The 22,391-nt window shown below is 42.0% G+C and overlaps 2 protein-coding genes across 2 annotated transcripts; both read right to left on the bottom strand.

Moving 5' to 3' along the window:
• Positions 1-9,609: 9,609 nt before the first annotated feature.
• Positions 9,610-10,539, bottom strand: LOC121533080 (pancreas/duodenum homeobox protein 1-like). The gene is made up of 2 exons (XM_041838840.1): positions 10,173-10,539; positions 9,610-9,872 (listed from the first exon to the last, which is right to left on the bottom strand). The coding sequence occupies exons 1-2, from the start codon at positions 10,537-10,539 to the stop codon at positions 9,610-9,612; spliced, it is 630 nt and encodes a 209-aa protein (XP_041694774.1).
• Positions 10,540-13,840: 3,301 nt separating this feature from the next.
• Positions 13,841-16,032, bottom strand: LOC121532828 (GS homeobox 2-like). Its single transcript, XM_041838622.2, has 2 exons — positions 15,587-16,032; positions 13,841-15,283 (listed from the first exon to the last, which is right to left on the bottom strand). Exons 1-2 carry the CDS (start codon positions 15,957-15,959, stop codon positions 14,943-14,945), a joined length of 714 nt encoding a protein of 237 aa, XP_041694556.1. The 5' UTR covers positions 15,960-16,032; the 3' UTR covers positions 13,841-14,942.
• Between the last annotated feature and the right edge of the window lie 6,359 nt (positions 16,033-22,391).

Genomic DNA, 22,391 nt, shown 5'->3' with positions numbered 1-22,391 from the left:
ATTACAGTCTACAGTAACAATCCGGAAATGTAATTCATGAATTGTGTAGCCCAGTTACCAACTGGTGATCAGGATGGCCACATTTATTGACTGCCAATAAGAAAAGATGGCCTGTGGAAATGACATACTTTCACTAAGAAGCAAACGTCCACAAGGGGGCATACAAATGTTTATGGTTTCAACTGGAGGATATTTAGTAAATCACCCCAAACAGTGATTTTTCCCAGACCGGTTTAGTGTTTGAACCCAGCATCAGTCAAAATGAAGTAGTTTCAGTAGCCTATAATAAGCCCATAGAAATGAATAAGAATAGGCTATCTATGGATGTGCCACTGTTCCTGCTTTTCTGCTGTAACATTGTTACACTAGTGCACCCATATGTTATACTAGGGAAATTGTGTTTCCATAGCTATATGTCTGACAGTGAGGACTTGTGAAGAGCAGAATTAACAACCTCTGCATTAGCCATTGTTATGCAAATGACGCTGAAAAGTACCAGTGGCCTGACTTTGGCCCCATGAGAGCAGGGCCACCGGAGCCATGGCCCAGTAACGCCTCGATCACACCTACAGAGTGATTGCGTTTTGGTATATCAGAAGTACATTCATTTCCAAGGGAATGCTGCATTTGCCTTGCAACATTGCATTGCAGAGGCAGTTGCAGTGCGTTCTGTGTGGTGCATACATTGGATAAATCAAATCAAATTGTATTTGTCACATGCACTGAATACAACAGGTGTAGACCTTACCATTAAATGCTTACTTACAAGCCCTTAGTCTACAATGCAGTTGTAAGAAAAATAAACTAAAGTTAAAAAAAAGTAACACAATAAAATAACAATAACGATGCTATATATACAGGGGGTACTGGTACTGAGTCAATGTGTGGGGGTACAGGTTAGTTGAGGTAATTGAGGTAATATGTACATGTAGGTAGTGGTAAAGTGACTATGCATAGATAATAAACAGCGAGTAGCAGCAGCATATAAAAGGGGGGGTCAATGCAAATATTCTGGGTAGCCATTTGATTAGCTGTTTAGCAGTCTTATGGCTTGGGGGTAGAAGCTGTTAAGGAGCCTTTTGGACCTAGACCTGGCGCTCTGGTACTGCTTGTCATGCGGTAGAAGAGAGAACAGTCTATGACTAGGGTGGCTGGAGTCTTTGGCAATTTTTAGGGCCTTCCTCTGACACCGCCTGGTATAGAGATCCTGGATGGCAGGAAGCTTGGCCCTGGTGATGTACTAGGCCATACGCACTACCCTCTGTAGCGCCTTGCAGTTGGATGCCGAGCAGTTGCCATACCAGGTGGTGATGCAACCAGTCAGGATGCTCTTGGTGGTGCAGCCGTATAACTTTTTGAGGATCTGAGAACCCATGCCAAATCTTTTCAGTCTCCTGAGGGGGAATAGACGTTGTCGTAACCTGTTCACAACTGTCTTGGTGTGTTTGGACCATGATAGTTTGTTGGTGATGTGGACACCAAGGAACTTGAAGCTCTCAACCTGCTCCACTACAGCCCTGTCGATCAGAATGGGGGCGTGCTCGGCCCTCCTTTTCCTGTAGTCCACGATCAGCTCCTTTGTCTTGATCATGTTATCCTGGCACCACACTGCCACGTCTCTGACCTCCTCCCTATAGGCTGTCTCATCGTTGTCAGTGATCAGGCCTACCACCGTTGTGTCATCGGCAAACTTAGTGATGGTGTTGGAGTCGTGCTTGGCCACGCAGTCGTGGGTTAACAGGGCGTACAGGAGGGGACTAAGCACACATCCCTGATGGGCCCCCGTGTTGAGGATCAGCGTGGCAGATGTGTTGTTAATAATAATAATAATAATATGCCATTTAGCAGACGCTTTTATCCAAAGCGACTTACAGTCATGCGTGCATACATTTTTGTGTATGGGTGGTCCCGGGGATCGAACCCACTACCTTGGCGTTACAAGCGCCGTGCTCTACCAGCTGAGCTACCAGCTGAGCTACAGAGGACCCTTACCACCTGGGGGTGGCCCGTCAGGAAGTCCAGGATCCAGTTGCAGAGGGAGGTGTTTAGTCCCAGGGTCCTTAGCTTAGTGATGAGCTTTGAGAGCACTATGGTGTTGAACACTGAGCTGTAGGCAGTGAACAGCATTCAAACGTAGGTGTTTCTTTTGTCCGGGTGGGAAAGGGCAGTGTGGATTGCAATAGAGATTGCGTCATCTGTGAATCTGTTGGCGCGGTATGCGAGCTGGAGTGGGTCTAGGATTTCTGGGATGATGGTGTTGATGTGAGCCATGACCAGCCGTTCAAAGTGCTATGGGTTGGTAGTCATTTAGGCAGGTTACCTTGGTGTTCTTGGGCACAGGGACTATGGTGGTCTGCTTGAAACATGTAGGTATTACAGACTCGGTTAGGGACAGGTTTAAAATGTCAGTGAAGACACTTGCCAGTTGGTCAGTGCATGCTCTGAGTATACATTCTGGTAATCAGTCTGGCCCTGCGGCCTTGTCAATGTTGACCTGTTTAAAGGTCTAACTCACATCAGCTACGGAGAGCGTTATCACACAGTCGTCCAGAAAAGCTGGTGCTCTCATTCATGCTTCAGTGTTGCTTGCCTCAAAGTGCGCATAGAAGTCATTTAGCTCGTCTGATAGGCTTGTGTCACTGGGCAGCTTGCGGCTGGGCAGCTTGCGGCTGGGCTTTCCTTTGTAGTCCGTAATAGTTTGCAAGCCCTGCCACATCCGACGAGCGTAAGAGCCGGTGTAGTAGGATTCAATCTTAGTCCTGTATTGGCGCTTTGATGGTTCGTCGAAGGGCATAGTGGGATTTCTTGTAAGCTTCCGGGTTAGAGTCCTGCTCCTTGAAAGCGGCATCTCTACCCTTTAGCTCAGTGCGGATGTTGCCTGGCTTCTGGTTGGGGTATGTACGTACGGTCACTGTGGAGACGACGTCATCGATGCACTTATTGATGAAGCCGGTGACTGATGTGGTATACTCCTCAATGCCATCAGATGAATCCCGGAACATACAGTGAGGGAAAAAAGTATTTGATCCCCTGCTGATTTTGTACATTTGCCCACTGACAAAGACATGATCGGTCTATAATTTTAATGGTAGGTTTATTTGAACAGTGAGAGACAGAATAACAACAACAAAATCCAGAAAAATGCATGTCAAAAATGTTATAAATTGATTTGCATTTTAATGAGGGAAATAAGTATTTGACCCCTCAGCAAAACATGACTTAGTACTTGGTGGCAAAACCCTTGTTGGCAATCACAGAGGTCAGACGTTTCTTGTAGTTGGCCACCAGGTTTGCACACATCTCAGGAGGGATTTTGTCCCACTCCTCTTTGCAGATCTTCTCCAAGTCATTAAGGTTTCGAGCCTGACGTTTGGCAACTCGAACCTTCAGCTCCCTCCACAGATTTTCTATGGGATTAAGGTCTGGAGACTGGCTAGGCCACTCCAGGACCTTAATGTGCTTCTTCTTGAGCTACTCCTTTGTTGCCTTGGCCGTGTGTTTTGGGTCATTGTCATGCTGGAATACTGATCCACGACCCATTTTCAATGCCCTGGCTGAGGGAAGGAGGTTCTCACCCAAGATTTGACAGTACATGGCCCCGTCCATCGTCCCTTTGATGCAGTGAAGTTGTCCTGTCCCCTTAGCAGAAAAACACCCCCAAAGCATAACGTTTCCACCTCCATGTTTGACGGAGGGGATGGTGTTCTTGGGTTCATAGGCAGCATTCCTCCTCCTCCAAACACGGCGAGTTGAGTTGATGCCAAAGAGCTCGATTCTGGTCTCATCTGACCACAACACCACAACACCCAGTTCTCCTCTGAATCATTCAGATGTTCATTGGCAAACTTCAGACGGGCCTGTATATGTGCTTTTTTGAGCAGTCCTTCACGGCCTAGTGTGTTACTAATTGTTTTCTTGGTGACTATGGTCCCAGCTGCCTTGAGATCATTAACAAGATCCTCCCGTGTAGTTCTGGGCTGATTCCTCACCGTTCTCATGATCATTGCAACTCCATGAGGTGAGATCTTGCATGGAGCCCCAGGCCGAGGGAGATTGACAGTTATTTTGTGTTTCTTCCATTTGCGAATAATCGCACCAACTGTTGTCACCTTCTCACCAAGCTGCTTGGCGATGGTCTTGTAGCCCATTCCAGCCTTGTGTAGGTCTACAATCTTGTCCCTGACATCCCTGGAGAGCTCTTTGGTCTTGGCCATGGTGGAGAGTTTGGAATCTGATTGATTGATTGCTTCTGTGGACAGGTGTCTTTTATACAGGTAACAAACTGAGATTAGGAGCACTCCCTTTAAGAGTGTGCTCCTAATCTCAGCTCATTACCTGTATAAAAGACACCTGGGAGCCAGAAATCTTTCTGATTGAGAGGGGGTCAAATACTTATTTCCCTCATTAAAATGCAAATCAATTTATAAAATTTTTGACATGCGTTTTTCTAGATGTTTTTGTTGTTATTCTGTCTCTCACTGTTCAAATAAACCTACCATTAAAATTATAGACTGATAATTTCTTTGTCAGTGGGCAAACGTACAAAATCAGCAGGGGATCAAATACTTTTTTTCCTCACTGTATTCCAGTCTGTGTTAGCAAAACAGTCTGCTAGCTTAGCATATGCGTCATCTGACCACTTCCGTATTGAGCGAGTCACTGGTACATCCTGCTTTAGTTTTAGCTTGTAAGCAGGAATCAGGAGGATAGACTTATGGTCATATTTGCCAAATGGAGGGCATCAAATTGTATGCGTAGAAGGCTTGACAGAAATGGTAACAGAAATGGTAGCGAAACTCCTCGATCACACCTACAGCGTCATTGCGCAAAATGGTAAGTAGCATCATCTGGATATGTGTGCAACAAACGTTCAACATTCACCTTCTGCTACCATTTCTGTCAAGCCTTCTACGCATACAATTTGATGCATACATTTGATAGCAGCGTTCCATTGGAAATTAATGTACTTTTGGTGTACCAAAAGGCAATGATGCTGTCGGTGTGATCGAGGCGTAAGACTCGGGTGCCGGCCTGTGTAGATGGAAACAGAAAAGTCTGAGCCTTTTGGGTAAAACACCGGAATTGAACCAACAGTATGGAAATGCACCATGGTGAGACTTCTATACAGCAGTTTAGGAGAGCTCTCCAGGTTTCAAACAGACTGCACAATTTAGGCTATATGAAGACAAAACATTGTTTTATACACTACATGGCCAAAAGTGTGTGGACACCCCTTCAAATTAGTGGATTCGGCTATTTCAATCACACCCGTTGCTGACAGGTGTATAAAATCGAGCACACAGCCATGCAACCTCCATAGACAAATATTGGCAGTAGAATGGCCCGTACTGTAGAGCTCAGTGACTTTCAACGTGGCACCATTGTAGGATGCCACCTTTCCAACAAATCAGTTCGTCAAATTTCTGCCCTGCTAGAGCTGCCCCGGTGAACTGTAAGTGCTGTTATTGTGAAGTGGAAACGTTTAGGAACAACAACGGCTCAGCCACAAAGTGGTAGGCCACACAATATTAACGCTACAGCATACAATGACATTCTACACAATTCTGTGCTTCCAACTTTGTGGCAACAGTTTGGGAAGGCCCTTTCCTGTTTCAGCATGACAATGCCCCCGTGCACAAAGCGAGGTCCATACAGAAATGATTTGTCGAGATCGGTGTGGAAGAACTTGATTGCCCTGCACAAAGCCCTGATCTCAACCCCATCAAACACCTTTGGGATGAATTGGAACGTCGACTGCGAGCCAGGCCTAATCGCCCAACATCAGTGTCCGACCTCACTATTGTGGCTTGTGGCTGAATGGAAGCAAGTCCCCACAGCAATGTTCCAACATCTAGTGGGAAGCCTTCCCAGAAGAGTGGAGGCTGTTATAGCAGCAAAGGGGGGACCAACTCCATATTAATGCCCATGATTTTGCAATTAGATGTTCGATGAGCAGGTGTCCACATACTTTTGGCTTTTACGTAATATTACTGTCTCTAGACCAGGGATGGGCAACTTTGATGGAGGTGGGGGCCACAAAAAATCTGAACTCATCATGAGGTGCCGCAGTTGTTTGCGGATCTGCCTACCCACATGTGCATATTGCAATTTTATAACTAATTTCATGCAATTCTACTCATTTTTCCATGGGGCAGAGAGGAACATTTTCTGTTTTAAAGCTAATTTCCTGCAATTCTATATATTTTTTGTTTGCAGTTTTTAATATTATATCTGAATTAGACTGACTAACAAAATCAGACGGTAATTCGACCATGATTACTAAGTGTAGATACCTGGCCGCTAGACTAACTTACCAATGTAAAGAGAAAAACTGCTGAATTTCGAAATTGCTCCTTGTGTATTCTACATTTCTAATTTGCAAAAGTAAATTGAGACCCGACTGAGCCTTCAGATAAAATTAAAATAAAAAATAATAAAAGAGATATATTTATTTATTCATTATTATTATCGTTTTAATTTTTTTTAATCTGAGGGCCTTCAAAAGGATGGCCGCGGTCTGCATGCGGCCCACAGGCTGCCAGTTGCCCATCCCTGCTCGAGACTAGAGCATACCCAATGGTCAATGCATGATATAGGGCTGTCCCTTCTAGCGCTGTCCAGCGTGCTGAAACGTGCCCTCCCCACTGCGCAAAAACTGGTTGAATCAAAGAAATCAATGTGATGACGTTGAATCAACGTGGAAAACTGATTGGATTTGCAAAACGTCATCAACATAAGGGAAGTTTGTCTTTTTTTCACCCAACTTTTAACATAACTCCAATGTCATGGGGACATTTTTTATTGATTTCATGTTGAATTCCAGTTAGTTGACAACTCAACCAAATGTAAATCAAAACTAGACGTTGAAATGAAGTATCTTATTGTTTCACAGTGCGCATAAGGTGCAGCCCATGCAAACACAAATGTCCTTATCTTAGTATTCTAACAACATGAAAATATATCGTGCATACATCCGTCTTTTCCTTAAAAGGTTGGTCCAGATGACAGAGTACACAGAGTGAATCAACCTGTAGAGATCTGAATAACTGATATTAATTTACAAGGAAACTTGGGCTTATAGTTACAACCCCCCAATCTATCCTAAAAATATACTCTAATGGACCTCAACACATCAACAAATAACTTGTTCATATCAGCCAACATTGATGTTTCACAAATAGCCCAGACTTCTGCAAAAAAAATATAATGTAGGCTATTTATCCGACTCCTATAGGTCTAACTTCACGTCGCTCAGTTGTGTTGATGTCTGTTGATGAGTGTTGCTGGGCGGGCGACCTGCATTTGCACGACCAGCGGAGGTGACACAGTGACTTAATTGTTTGCTCAAACTTGGGGGGCAAAAGTCATTCTTGTTCTGGATATTTGCCATCATCCCTTATTCTTATTCTTACTTTCTCTGAGTTATGTTGCCGACAGCGCCCTGAAAGAATTTTTTTTTTGCCATATGCATTGTTCGTCATTTGAAAAATATATTTTGTTATCTTTAAGTTTTGTAAACGTTGGCCTACAATTGAAAAGCGAAATCATATCTTAACCACTCATAAATCATTTGTCCACAAATTACGGGTCGTGACGCCCATAAGATAAACGTTTGCAGGTGCCTTTTAGACTTATGAGACCAACCATTCTGCTTGCAAAATGCCTCTTGTGTTAGTTATAGCCTAGCACACAGGCTATACAGTGGGGGAAAAAAGTATTTAGTCAGCCACCAATTGTGCAAGTTCTCCCACTTAAAAAGATGAGAGAGGCCTGTAATTTTCATCATAGGTACACGTCAACTATGACAGACAAATTGAGAAAAGAAAATCCAGAAAATCACATTGTAGGATTTTTTATGAATTTATTTGCAAATTATGGTGGAAAATAAGTATTTGGTCACCTACAAACAAGCAAGATTTCTGGCTCTCACAGACCTGTAACTTCTTCTTTAAGAGGCTGCTCTGTCCTCCACTGCGTTACCTGTATTAATGGCACCTGTTTCGAACTTGTTATCAGTATAAAGACACCTGTCCACAACCTCAAACAGTCACACTCCAAACTCCACTATGGCCAAGACCAAAGAGCTGTCAAAGGACACCAGAAACAAAATTGTAGACCTGCACCAGGCTGGGAAGACTGAATCTGCAATAGGTAAGCAGCTTGGTTTGAACACACTACGCCGCCAGGGACTCAAATCCTGGTGTGCCAGACGTGTCCCCCTGCTTAAGCCAGTACATGTCCAGGCCCGTCTGAAGTTTGCTAGAGTGCATTTGGATGATCCAGAAGAGGATTGGGAGAATGTCATATGGTCAGATGAAACCAAAATAGAACTTTTTGGTAAAAACTCAACTCGTCGTGTTTGGAGGACAAAGAATGCTGAGTTGCATCCAAAGAACACCATACCTACTGTGAAGCATGGGGGTGGAAACATCATGCTTCGGGGCTGTTTTTCTGCAAAGGGACCAGGACGACTGATCCGTGTAAATGAAAGAATGAATGGGGCCATGTATCGTGAGATTTTGAGTGAAAACCTCCTTCCATCAGCAAGGGCATTGAAGATGAAACGTGGCTGGGTCTTTCAGCATGACAATGATCCCAAACACACCGCCCGGGCAACGAAGGAGTGGCTTCGTAAGAAGCATTTCAAGGTCCTGGAGTGGCCTAGCCATTCTCCAGATCTCAACCCCCATAGAAAATCTTTGGAGGGAGTTGAAAGTCCGTGTTGCCCAGCGACAGCCCCAAAACATCACTGCTCTAGAGGAGATCTGCATGGAGGAATGGGCCAAAATACCAGCAACAGTGTGTGAAAACCTTGTGAAGACTTACAGAAAACGTTTGACCTGTGTCATTGCCAACAAAGGGTATATAACAAAGTATTGAGAAACTTTTGTTATTGACCAAATACTTATTTTCCACCATAATTTGCAAATAAATTCATTAAAAATCCTTCAATGTGATTTTCTGGAGAAAAAAATTCTCATTTTGTCTGTCATAGTTGACGTGTACCTATGATTAAAATTACAGGCCTCTCTCATCTTTTTAAGTGGGAGAACTTGCACAATTGGTGGCTGACTAAAAACTTTTTTTCCCCACTGTATGTGGAACAAGGAGGCAAATTATAAGCATTGTTAATTAATCTGCATATTAAGTAGGCTAAAGGTAAGACATTTCTTAATAATAGTATTGGCATGCGTTTAGAACGGAGGAAACAGATGAATAATTTCCAGTGGGCTGTTAACAATGGAAACTATTGTGTATCTAAAATAAATTAGACAATACATTCTGAAGTAAATTGATGCTCTTATTAATTTTAATTAAAATGCTAGATATTTTTAGTCATTTAAAATGGAGCAATTTTTTTACAACATTTTAGATATGCACAAGACAAAGAATTGAATAGCTCGCAAATGTTGCTACATTCTATATATGCACATGACAAAGAATTTAATAGCTGGCAAATTCTAATTGTAAACTGTCCCTCCAGCCACAGCATAGGCCTAACGTAGGCTATAAAGTTTAAGCACATATAGGCATATTATTTTATAGGCAAGTGCAACAAATAATCTGGATTTCAAACATAGGGTCATATGCTGCTATCCAAAGGTTGTATCAATCCTTATTGGAAGACTCCGGTTCATGGTGGTCAGAGGGACTTCGTTTTTTCGTTTCTTCTTTTTTCCACTTCATCCGCCGGTTCTGGAACCAGATTTTGATGTGTCTCTCGGTCAGTTTAAGTGTGGTGGCCAGTTCGTATCTGCGAGGCCTGGATATATACTTGTTAAAGAGGAACTCCTTCTCCAGCTCCAATAACTGAGCCCGGCTATACGCTGTGCGGCTCCGCTTGGGTTCGTCCCCGTTCTGGGTATAACCACCTTAAATTAAAAGATACATACAAATAAAAGGTGTGTGGTTAGTTGTTCAGTTCATTTATCTCGACTTTGTTTGCATGTTCACTCTTATGCTATAACCTTATTTATTTCACGTTAGGCCATGTTTTGAGGCCTTCTGAAACCTTTGCTCCCATCTCATTATTTTACCTGTCAGACAAAATCGCTTCACAACATAACTGTAGGCCTAGGCCTAAATTAAAATGAGAATCTATAGTTTTGATTGATATCCAGCTAAAAAAATATGTATATTATAAAGTAGCACCTATAAAGTAGCCTGCTCACCTGGGAGTGATTGGTATGAGTGAACTCTGGAGCTCCTCATCCAGGGGAATGTCACTTGTGCCGGGGACTCTCCCTCCACCACTTGGCTGTCTCCTGGGTGGTAGTCGTTCGGTACACGACCCTGAACTGTCAGGTATTCCTGGTCCTGGGTATGTGTCTGAACAGGACTCGAGTACTGGCAGGGAGATAGATCGTAGGGCAGTAAAGTCCCCTTGCTCCGGTGTTCGACAGAGGCACAAGGGGGCATGGGGATCCGTACCCGCTCGGTGTCACGGCTGTAGCGGCAGGAGGGCGGGTTATAGTCATACTCTTCCGGTGACTGCAGTTGGAAGCGCCCACCATCATAGTAAATATCCGAGGTATTCATTATTGAGCAGATTTTCCCAGCGATAGTGTTTATAGGACGTCCATGTACGTCCCTGCAATATATCCTTCAAGTGAGGCCACAACCTGGAGTGCACCTATGAGTGCATACCTGGCCCTAGTCACGTGACTGACAACTCATAACTGGCTATGGACCAGATTGACCAAAGTTTGCACTGGTGCAAAGTTGAACCTGTTATTTCCAGAGCGGAATGAATCACAAACAAAAGTGAAAACATGAAACTTACTTTATCGTCATCTTTAACCTGAAACATGAAACCTTTCGATCTTTAAACCTATTTCTTAGGTAACAGGTGCACACTTTGGAGCACTACAAACGCCTATGGTTGCCTAAACCTGCAATGTTCCATATTTACTTAATTAAATCATATTTATATTCACATAAATATTATTTCGAGAAGGACAGATTCTTGGAGGCCCACATCGTTTCTATTGTGTCAGGTGGAGTTATACAGAGGCATATTCAATTGCATGAATTCAATATGACTTGTTGCATGACATGCACTTCAGCCACCTTTCATAAACAAATGAAGGTGTATAATTGATTTCCTTTGTAAATATGTAAACCTGTCATTCTGGTTTAGCTGATAAAATAACACCGGCTGCTTTTATGGAACAACTTGAAACATAAATGTAAGTAGGGCAGTGATTAGTATAGCTGTTACACACACAAACACACACACACACACACACACACACACACACACACAGACACTCACACACAGACACACACACACACACGTGCCATTATGATAGTGATACAACTGAATTGAATAATTGGCCTATAACATCTCTATAATGCGGTGGTATTGTTATTCTTAAGTCACTTGAGCTAGGCCTATATTACTCTCCATCAAAAAAAAATGTTTAAGATATCATTATTATTTTGCATGGGTCTGCAATTTGGCCTTTGTGAAATGTATGTATATTTAAAGGATATATCATCATATTCAGTTCGTTGTCCTCTATTTTGGAGAGCTAGATTCATTAATTCAGCCACTAAATGCAGTTGATGATTTAAGAGGCACGCTCTAACCCAACAAAAGAATGGATTTTAAAGTGGTTGACATTTTAGAAAAGGCCTATTCTGAAGAGCATGACAAAAGCTCATGGCACATATTGTGTGGTGACCGGGCTCCCACTAGATTAAGTCACCAAAGACGGCATTGATGGGACACGTGTCCAGAATTCACAGTTTCATCATCATTTGAAACAACCAACTCATCGGACACTCCTGGACCCCTGCCTTTACCAGGGCGGGATGATTCATGGCCACTCGAAGCACTTGGACTCAGAAGAGAGGGTTGTCACATTTATCGAGGGCCAAAATTGTACTTGCAGATTCATGACCAAAGCAGAGGTCCCCGCAGGCAAAGACAAAACTTTTTCTCTCCTTTTCTCATTGACACTTGAGTTTGCTCTTATATCTCCACACGAGACAGCAGCTGCACACTGGTGAAAAGCAGTCGTATTAATTGTCTTTTGTAATGCGTAATTGGCACATTTTCAATAGTAATTATATCGTCTTTGGCGTGCTGGTTTTGGTGGCTATTGTATTTGAACAGGCCTCATACCTCATCCAAAGTAACAATGTCTCAATTTTACATTCCACAATATTTTGTGGTGAGTGACGGGTTAGGCTTTACACTTATAATTGCATTACCTTTCAATTAAGACATTTTATTAAATCGATCATGCAAATGTATGAAAGTCATGCCACACAAATTGGCGCAACAGCTTCATGCTATTGCTTTTCTTTTGATTGTATCCAAAAACGCGACTGTCCTACACGCCTACTATGATAGTGTTTTTGAGAGTTTACTTTGTCTCCCCAGCTAGTCTTGCCATGGCCTGAAGGTATAATACACATGAGCTTCAGGCTATTATAGCGGACTGACAGTTCGAGGTCAGGGCCGTCGGTCTGAAAAGGGGGAGACTTTCCCAAAACTGCAGTTAGCTCCATTGTCAATCGGTTTTAATGGGCCGGTGGTCTTTCACTCTCACACCTGCGAGGGGTAATCTCTAATTCGATTAATAGGAACTTCAATATATATTCATTAGGTGGCTTTCCCTCAATAATATATGATCATCAGCGGGATGTGAAAAGAGACCATTTATTCCCGGTCTGAATGGGCCTGCGTGGGACCAAAACTTCACCTGCTTCCCCTCTCAATTAGGAATGTATCCCAAACTCCGACTGAAACGAGTTAAATTAACCGTTAGCTAATTTCCTATCGCCCTTCTTACGTAGTGCTTCTATTTCAGCATGCCCCCTCAATTTACCATAAGTTGAAAGGTTCAACTAGTGCTTAATGAAACAGTGACTAAATCGTTCTCTCGCGCTCAGAGGAACCCTGTAGCTGTCTCTTCAAAGGCCGCAGAGTCTGCAGCCGTCGGGGGTCCACTGCTAAATGCGAGTCCCAAGACAGGACAATCTAACCTGTCAAAGCCTTTGCCCAGTTCTATATATCCTTGTTCTGTGGTTTCGAAGGAATTGCAGCATAATCAGCCAACGTGGGACTGAAACTGCAATTAAACTCATTTTGGACAAGCAAAATCTCTTCAAAAGCGAACATAACATGGGTGATAGAGGCTATTACCCCGGTTTAGCCCTGGGCTTCATCGGGTAGGGCTTTGTTGGCAGGATACATTATGGACCTAGTACTTCATATAGCCTCTACTGTTTTAATAACGTCCAGGTATCAATAATAACGTTATAATAATGATGGTGTTAAAAATAATAATAATAATGATAATAACAATACTACTACTACTACTACTACTACTAATAATAATAATAATAATAATAATAATAATAATATCATCAGCATTATAATAACTAATGTAGGCTACTTAAAACAAATGGAAATACAAAAAACAAATGTTTTAGGCTTTTATTTAATTTCAAATTGCCATTTATTTTATTTTATTAGGCATACCAGTATTAGAGTCTGAGTTTAAATATGGTCAGTATAGGTTAGGCTACATGTTAGTTTTTCTCTAATGCTATAATGTGTTATAACTTTTCATAATTTGCAATTTTGGCTATTGTCAGGCTATACGAATATACTAACATGTGAATAATGTTTTTTAAATGCACCAGAGAATAAATTGGCAATAATTCAACTGAAACTCAGATCTAATGTAATAATCTAAAACTGACCACCTAAAGTTATGCTTTTATCCATTAGGGATACCATAAGAACCTTAGGCCACGGGTTTTATATTCGTACAATTTTTATTTTCTGCTTATGATTGAGGGGGGGGTGTTGGTGTGTGTGTGAGAGAGAGAGAGAGTATAGACAACAAGAAGTTAACTCTTTAATTAAGTGCCAGTATAGTTCATTAACAGGTAACGAACTCCTTGCTGACATCTTTTATCAACCTGTTACCTAATCAGAGAGGGACGCAATATAACATGTAACATGGTTAACCCGAGCAGACGCACCTCCCTGTGGGCAGGGCACTGCCAAAGCCAGCCCTAGGAACAGACAGAAAATGTGAAGATTTATAAACTATTCATCTATTTTTGATACTCTTAAAAAGAGTACAGTATCTGCGTCAGGCTGTAAATTAAGGTAAACGTGGATGTGAATCTAATACTGTTTATATTAGTGTATCTGATCACCTGCCTATGATGACATTAATGTGTCCCTTGAAATGGTCTCATGAGAAAATTAGCGTAATTATTATATTAACTTGACTATTTACTCAAAAATATAGACTCAACGTTGATTTCTTGACAATTATATCAATCAAACACAAAAGCTCAAACAATCAAACACAAAAGCTATAACAATAGCCTTTGAGGATCGAATCAAAGATCTACCTGCCAACCGGGCAGAAAACATAACAAATCAATTTTTGTCTGAGATACAACTCACCAATGTTTTATTAGAATAAATACAAATATACATATTATTTACATAATAGTCTACTATGCACATACAAATTCACGTGGAGAAATCAGATATGAAACAGAGTGGATCAACGGCCGTCATAGCCACATCGGATAAATATGATATTTATCTAATCACATGGAAGAGGAAGGATACCAAGCATTGTATGACAACTACTAAGGATGTACAAATTTGACGTTGGTTGAACCCTGAAGGATTTAACATCACATTTATGTTTCTAAATGTTTTTAACAAATAAAACATGTATTCACAATTTGTTCATATTGGACAGTTAACATAAAACGAAGGACAAATAGGCCTACACCATTTAACCAGGGGAAACCAAATATATTCCCAATACTTCTTCTCAGACTGAAGTAGCATCTCATGGCGGTGAGGTCGTCTCGTATTGCTGAATCCGTGTTGAACTAGGGTAGACTGTGCCAGTAGTGTAATGGAAGTATGTATAGTGTGGGATGGGATGCCCTCAGATTGGGGAGATCTCTTTCTCCTCTGACGCTGATGCAGGGGATAAAGATTCCTCGTCCTCAGACCTCGGGTAGTCCGTGTGACCACTTGCGCACTTGCAACCGCTGTGCGCGCTCCTCTGTGTGCCCTTGCCCTCCTTCTTGTGTTTCACCCTCCGGTTCTGGAACCAGATTTTCACCTGCTTCTCCGAGAGGTTCAGATACGTCGCGATTTCGATTCTTCTGAGCCGGGAAAGATACATGTTGGAGGAGAACTCTCTCTCGAGTTCCAATAGTTGCGTGCTGGTGAAAGCCGTACGCATCCTTTTGCCATTCTGGATGTGATTGCTCTCAGAGGCGCCTGATGGGGACAGGACAACGATTTAGCCAAACATCATAGTTCTATTCACATTTCTAACACTGCACTACATACTTTATGCAAGAAATGGCATTGGTTTTATTGTGTGTAATTGTGCGTAATTAGATAGACTAATACGAAATAACAAACACGATGTTTGTTATTTTGTATTAGTCTATCCAATTACGCATAATATATGTGGTGCAATTAAGATATGTTGCTCTAATTTCAAAGGTTGAATTGACAGGTTGTTATATTGCGTTGAATTGCAGATACCGGTGGTCAGAGAGCATAACATATTCTTACCTATGGAGAGGCAGTGGTACCTCCTGGGGTCAGTGACGCTGTACGTAGGCGTGCAGACAGGTGCGTGTCCCAGCGCCGGAGACTGTTGGTGGTGTGATATCCTCTGACAATATTGGGGCTCCGCTCCCGGGAACTGACTCTTCAGCATCGAAATGCCGCTGCGGGGAGAGTGGAGGTGGGACGTGACGCAAACTGGGCAGACGCAGAAAGTCCCGGTCTTCCTGGACGGGCACACCGGCGCGTTGACCGTCATCATGGTGGGCGAGTGCATGCTGATGGGGATGAAGAAGTCTTGTCCGGGATGCTCGTTAAGAGGCGCGGGTCGCACCGTGTCCTTGATAATCAAAGAGTCGACATAAAAGGATCTAGACATGGCTGCAGAACGATAAGCGGTCAGTCAGTCAGTATTGGTCCTTGCACAAGATGTTGACCGTTTCTCATCTGAAGCCCTCGGGATCTCGGAAGGTGCTTATGTTTGATGGTTAAACAAAAGGGACCCTGGAGAGGGCTGGCTCTAGCGTCACCCACGTGCGCAGCCGGCTCCAAGGGCTTCAGTATACTGCAAGTGACCCAAACCACGTGATGTCTCAGAGAACTTCCAATCAAAATCTTCACATTCGCTCTTTTTACCCCCAATATAGTGAAAAGCCATGTTAATAACAAGTCATATAAAAAACATAATGTGAGTTAGCAAAGTTTATCTATAGCATCATCAGCTGCCTGAGGCAATAGTGCCCACATCTCATGCAATATATTGTTTCTCTGCGGAAATGTAATTTCATAAAGAAAATTATATTTAAAATATAAAAATCCATATTTTAACTATACAACAATCCGATTATAAATTAATTTAAACGGTTGCCTTGATTAAGGAATAGCAACTGTGAGACCCCTCCTTTTGCCCTCAGAACAAACAGCCTCAATTCGTCGGGCCATGGAGTCTACAAGGTATCGAAAGTGTTCCACAGGGATGCTGGCCCATGTTGACTCCAATGCTTCCCACAGTTGTGTCAAGTTGGCTGGATGTCCTTTGGGTGGTGGACCATTCTTGATACACATGGGAAACTGTTAAGTGTGAAAAACCCAGTAGCGTTGCAGTTCTTGACACAAACCAGTGCGCCTGGCACCTACTACCATACTCTGTTCAAAGGCACTTAAATCTTTTGTCTTGCCCTTTCACCCTCTGAATGGCGCACATACACAATCCATGTCTCAATTGTCTCATGGCTTAAAAAACCTTCTTTAACCTGTCTCCTCCCCTTCATTGACTCTGATTGAAGTGGATTTAACAAGTGACATCAATAAGGGATCATAGCTTTCACCTGGATTCACCTAATCAGTCTGTGTCATGGAAAGAGCAGGTGTCCTTAATGTTTTGTACACTCAGTGTATATTGTCAATACAGATGTGTCCAAAAAATTGTCTGTACACCTGTTCATGATCGATTCAAAGGTGAACTTTGACCGATAGGCTACATCTATTCATATAACAGTAGGCCTATAGCTAAAATTGATCACAAACATCTGCCATAGCCTATTGGAGTTGAAAAGCCCCATGCCCCATATCAACCTCTATTATCCTTTCAATTAATCTCCAGCCTCTGAATATACTGTAGCTCTCAGCAAACTCAGATACAAAACACATGCATTATCTACAATGTGAGCAGTTGCCTTGGGTAGCCTATTGGTGAAATGTCCAAACCAATGATAATTATTGTACTGTTTATTACCAGACTTGATCGTCCATAACACGGTAGACCTAAACAATGAGCTCTCTATTAGCAGGGATTCAAACCAGCGTAATGCCTCCAGTTGGTTATTCGTTTTATTTCAAATCCCAATTAATTAGCAAATTATGCTTAGATATTGACTTTAAAATTAACATAATTGTATGGTCCAATCCTTGTATATGTTGACAATAAGAGTCAATCTACTTCTATGTGTGAGAGTTAATTTGTGGAAATGCGATTTAAAGTTTTAAATCTCGTGACTACCTGGACTAAATATAATTGCTGTATAGTCATACCCTGGATGCGTCGGTTTGGTAAAGATTTCAGGTCCAGCAATTCAATAATTATGAATGCCTTCTGTCTGGGTTGTGACTATTTGATAGCGATTATGATTCAATTAGAAAGTGTTTATTACGGTGGGTTTCTGCCGGGTAAACAGGCAGCTATTTCAGAAATGCGTTAATCCCTTATCTTGTGACAATAATTAGCGAGTTTGATCTCCAGGCGGGTCACCAGTGGGTTTACCTTCTACTTTCATCTGCGGACTAACGCCTCGAACCTCCAGACAGAGCTCAGGGAAGCGAGCGGCGCGCGCGGTTTCCGAGGTTTAATTGTGCAAACATTACAGGCGCATCCATTCCGTCTGTTGAGCCAAGGACAAGTATGGATACAAGAGTTCAGTTTAAGGATTGCAATATTGAGGTGAAACTGGATTATAAACCGCACCACGTTGGCTATACATTTTCCAATTGAACTAGGCCTACATATCCAAGATCATACAATTATATTTTTGTGGGGGTTATATCTGTTTGTTCTACGTGTAAATTAGCCTTATAAGGGAAGGAAACATGGTCAATTCGTTGTCTGTTTTTTTTCTACTTAAATTGGGGAGCAACCAGTGGGTGACCAGTGCTCATACGCATTTAATTGGCATCTTTAAACGAATTAGAATATGACTTTAAACAGGTATAAATAACAGAAAACAAACACGTCTGTCACGCAGACTGTAATTGTTATAATAAAGTGAACACAGCGTATGACACGAGAAGCGCAATGGGTTGTTATGGTACGGATAACAGTTTCCAGAGAGAGAGAGAGAGGACAAATCAGGCGGAATGATGTGTGGCGCGCGCCCTCATCACACCATCCTAGCTCCAATATTATTTTTCCATAATTCTGCACGATAAAATTTCATTGTCTATTAAGTAATCCCACAAATGAGATCCTTTATGAGGCTATAATGAGCTCTAATTGCCACGACTAGTCGAGCCACGTGGAAGGGTTTAGCAGGCATTAAGCCGTCGGGTACAGAGCACAGGCTGTTACCTAGCCATTACTTTAATAATTCAAGAAGAAAATTAGTCCATTTAAGGGAAAAATCCTTTGATTCTTTTTATTCTGCTTGGGGTGACAGGACTGCAGCTTTGTCCGCTTCAGTTAAAAAGCGGCTGCAGCAAATGGGACCGTTACCAAATTGCCCCCTTAAAAACGAAACGTCTGAGTTTTAAAGGAATGTCAGAAATCCATAAAGCTCAGAGGGCCCCACTGCAATGAGTTCCCTCTGTTGTGTGCAAACGATATAATAATTCAGCAGTTACTCCATTCAGCCCCATTCAAGTCATGTTGATGTGGCAATTCATCATGTATCCATTAATTATCATGAAGATCAAATGAGTAATAAATCACACTTCAGGAATTAATGCACACTGCTTAGTTCTCCACATATTAGCTGTTGATATTTTCCTGTCAGTGGGAAGATAAACCACGTCTTTGCTTGTTTGTGACCATCTAAAGTTAGGCTTTTAGCCATTAGGGATACCATAAGAAAAATATGTCACAGGTTTCTATTCTGACAATATTTTTCTTATTTTATGAGGGAGGGAGGGGGTTGTGGAGTGGACAAAGTCCTTTAGTTTCTCAGAAACAAAAACACACAAACGTGTTAAAGTGCAGTGCTGAGGCAGCCCCCTCTCATTCACAGTCCATATTACACCGTGAAGAAGTCCATTAATGTTTTGTTGAACAAGCGTCATTAACTTGTTGTATCAACGCCTTTTTTTTTTTTTTTTTTACAAAAGTTGCATTGTTGCACAGGGCCGGCTTGCGGCCCATCTTGGCCAATACAGTGGGTGATTTCCTCCTTTATTAGTAACCAGGCAACAGATCCTGAATACCAAAACTAAATAGAAACACTCGGGTCCTCAATATAGTTTTCAATGGCGATGGAAAAATGAACAATGATCCTGCGGACAACATAATGCCACGCAGTGACTTTTCATTTACAATTATCTCGTTCATGTGAATAGCAGCTGCAGTGGCTACTCTCCATCTCATGGGTTTCAGAGAAAAGAGAGAGTGAGAGAAAGAGCCAGTAGGAGAAGTTGAATAGGATTCTGCAGGAGTCATGGTCCCATGCAATGTGGAATCTAATTTATATCTCAATGAACAATTTGATTTCTATGCAAAAATGAGTTAGAAAGAATTACCCAAAAATAGATTAAATAAAGAACGTTTGCTTTAAGTGCATCAAACATCCACCAGTTTATGCTATGAGAGAGAATTTGGGATATTTCGGTGCACAGAACATCAGATAAATGTTAAATGTGTAGCTAAACCCTGAATAACAAAATAAGGGTTTTGCTCCTCATTCAGAATGGTCAAACCTGGAACTTGATAGGCCTACTCTGGCAAACCATTTCTAATAAGCCATATAAGGCTTTATTCGCTGTTTTACCCTACATTTAAATAGAAAACACCATTCCAGACAATCCTCCTCAGGACAGTGACACCCACAACACTGGCCGAGCCTTGTGAACGAAGCCACTTACAGGCCCTCATTGTCGGCAGAAGAGATGCGCTTGGCTCCCACTAATTAGAGCTACGTTTCCAGCTCTCACCGAGCTTCTCAGCCGAGACACTCGAGACTGAAGTGTGTCCGTCCGGCAAGAAGTGTCTGGACGTCCACACAAACAAACACAGAAATATGTCTGCGTTTCAATACCATGCTCAATTAAGGAGAGTCTAGAAAACGAGATAAATACCAACCGATATTTGCCTCCTCTCTTCCCCTTCTTAGGGCCCTGTCCCCCTCTCTGCCTCCGCTCTTCCTTCTAAAAGACTAAGCAAATAGTCATTACTGAGCCAAAACGAACTACAGAAAATAAAATAGCCCTTATAGCAATCTCCTCTTGCTTGAGTTGCCAAATAAAAGTCCTGAATATTCATCCTACTTTTGATCAGAAGATATTTCAGACATTGCCCTGTGATGCTTCTCTGTTCTGTCATCACTGTTGCTGTTAATGGTTATTGTTGTCTGTCTTTGGGAACTTATTATTGTGGAAAGGCACTCTCTTACTGGTCACTCTGGACATCAAGACTCTGGTTTTTAATGGGGGGGCTTTTACCATAACAACTACATTGTTGAACCCTGCCTCTGTACACCATACACCAAACATTTCATTTTAAATCCTGGTCTCCCCTATTTCCTGCCTCCAAAACACACAATCACATAATATGCACAATTTGTGTAATAGAGACAACCTTTGTCTTTGCATCCATGGAGGGCAAAAATAATAGTGAAACAATCATTGTATTGATTTATAGCAGTGATGATCAGTTTTCACTTGCTCTATTATTTATAGTCATGGCAGTTTATTGGCCTAGACAGTGGGATGGTATTATTGAACCACCATGCTCTGAGTATTCTACAGTGGGTTGCTCACAAGTTCAACATAGATGCATGTCTGAATTTCACCCTTACAGGTTCTCAGCCATCCCCCCTCTTGTCAAGCACCTGCCCCACAACAAGAGGATGATTCTGACTTCCTGCTTGGCTTTGAACCAGGAAATGTATCCCAGAGTGAGTGATGGCTCTCCTTCTATCCATCTAGTTACCTCACCCATCTCTCCCAGAACATAAAAGAGGTGATATTGTAACCGTTTTCTCCTTCTGAAAGGGGAAATCCCTAGGATTGAGCTTGTGTGATGGAGCAGAAGTAGTTTGGAATGTGTGGCCAGGCCATGTCTTTTGTCACCAGGCCTGGGCTGAATAGGCATGGGGTACAATCTGCTCCTGTGGGCTCAGGAAAAGCCTATAGCCAGCTGATGGAAGGCTTCACTCTTACACCTTTATAGCATCCTACACCTGTCAATCATTTAGTCCTGTCATATACAAAGGTTTCCTTAATTATCAGTCAGTTGTTATGCTGGGGGATCGTGTAAATAAAAAGACAAAGGATTAGCACAAAAGAATTGATGAGAATATGTCAAATCTTCTAGATATTTACATTTGTGACCCATGCACTGTCGGCTAAATACAGATTTTCATCCAATATAGTTCATAGTAGTGAATAGAACGCCCATTACTGGGATTTAGAGGATATTTTCAAGGGCAGGCGAATGCTCTGGTGATTCAGGCTCTTGTGATGTTTAGCAAATTGACACAATAGGCTTTGATGAGGAGGAAGTTTTATTTATTTCTAAATAAATAATTAATCTTTCTGATTTATTTTTCTTTCAGTGCAGTTTCCCATCCTCAGACGAACTATTGATTGGATAACATGTCAGCCTCATCCAGAGAAGTGTTTGTCGTTATGCTGATGTTCATCATTGCCAGTTAGTGTCCGCTACCATGTCCCTTCAACCCCATCCCAGGCCTTCACACAGGCAGGCAACACAACTATATCTGAGGCAAATGAGAGGAAAGGCCATGCATTCTAGTCTCCTAACGACCCTTCACCCATCTGGATGGGCAAAGTCACACATCTCTTAATTGAGATTGTGTCTGCATTTTTCCGCCTATTATCCACTGTGTTATTCTAATGCAACGCTTAGCAAGATGTGCTGAGGAGAAAAGGGTTGTTTGGAATGGGAGGAGGAGAGGGGGGTTAGTGGTCAAGATCCAGCCCCACACTGGGCCTATGCCATACAGTACTCATTTAAAAAATTATGAGTTCATCGATTTGTTTTTTTGTCTCCATCTTCCTTAAAGCTGTTGGCATTTCACTGCTCGTTTGTATTCATTTCTCAGAGCTGCTAGCACAAGCAGGCATTATTGAAATTATCTTTGTTTTATAA

The sequence above is a fragment of the Coregonus clupeaformis genome, chromosome 20, assembly GCF_020615455.1.
Source record: "Coregonus clupeaformis isolate EN_2021a chromosome 20, ASM2061545v1, whole genome shotgun sequence".
Taxonomy (NCBI): Eukaryota; Metazoa; Chordata; class Actinopteri; order Salmoniformes; family Salmonidae; genus Coregonus; species Coregonus clupeaformis.
Note: the sequence above shows the minus strand (reverse complement) of the source record. Positions and strands in the feature narration are given on the sequence as shown.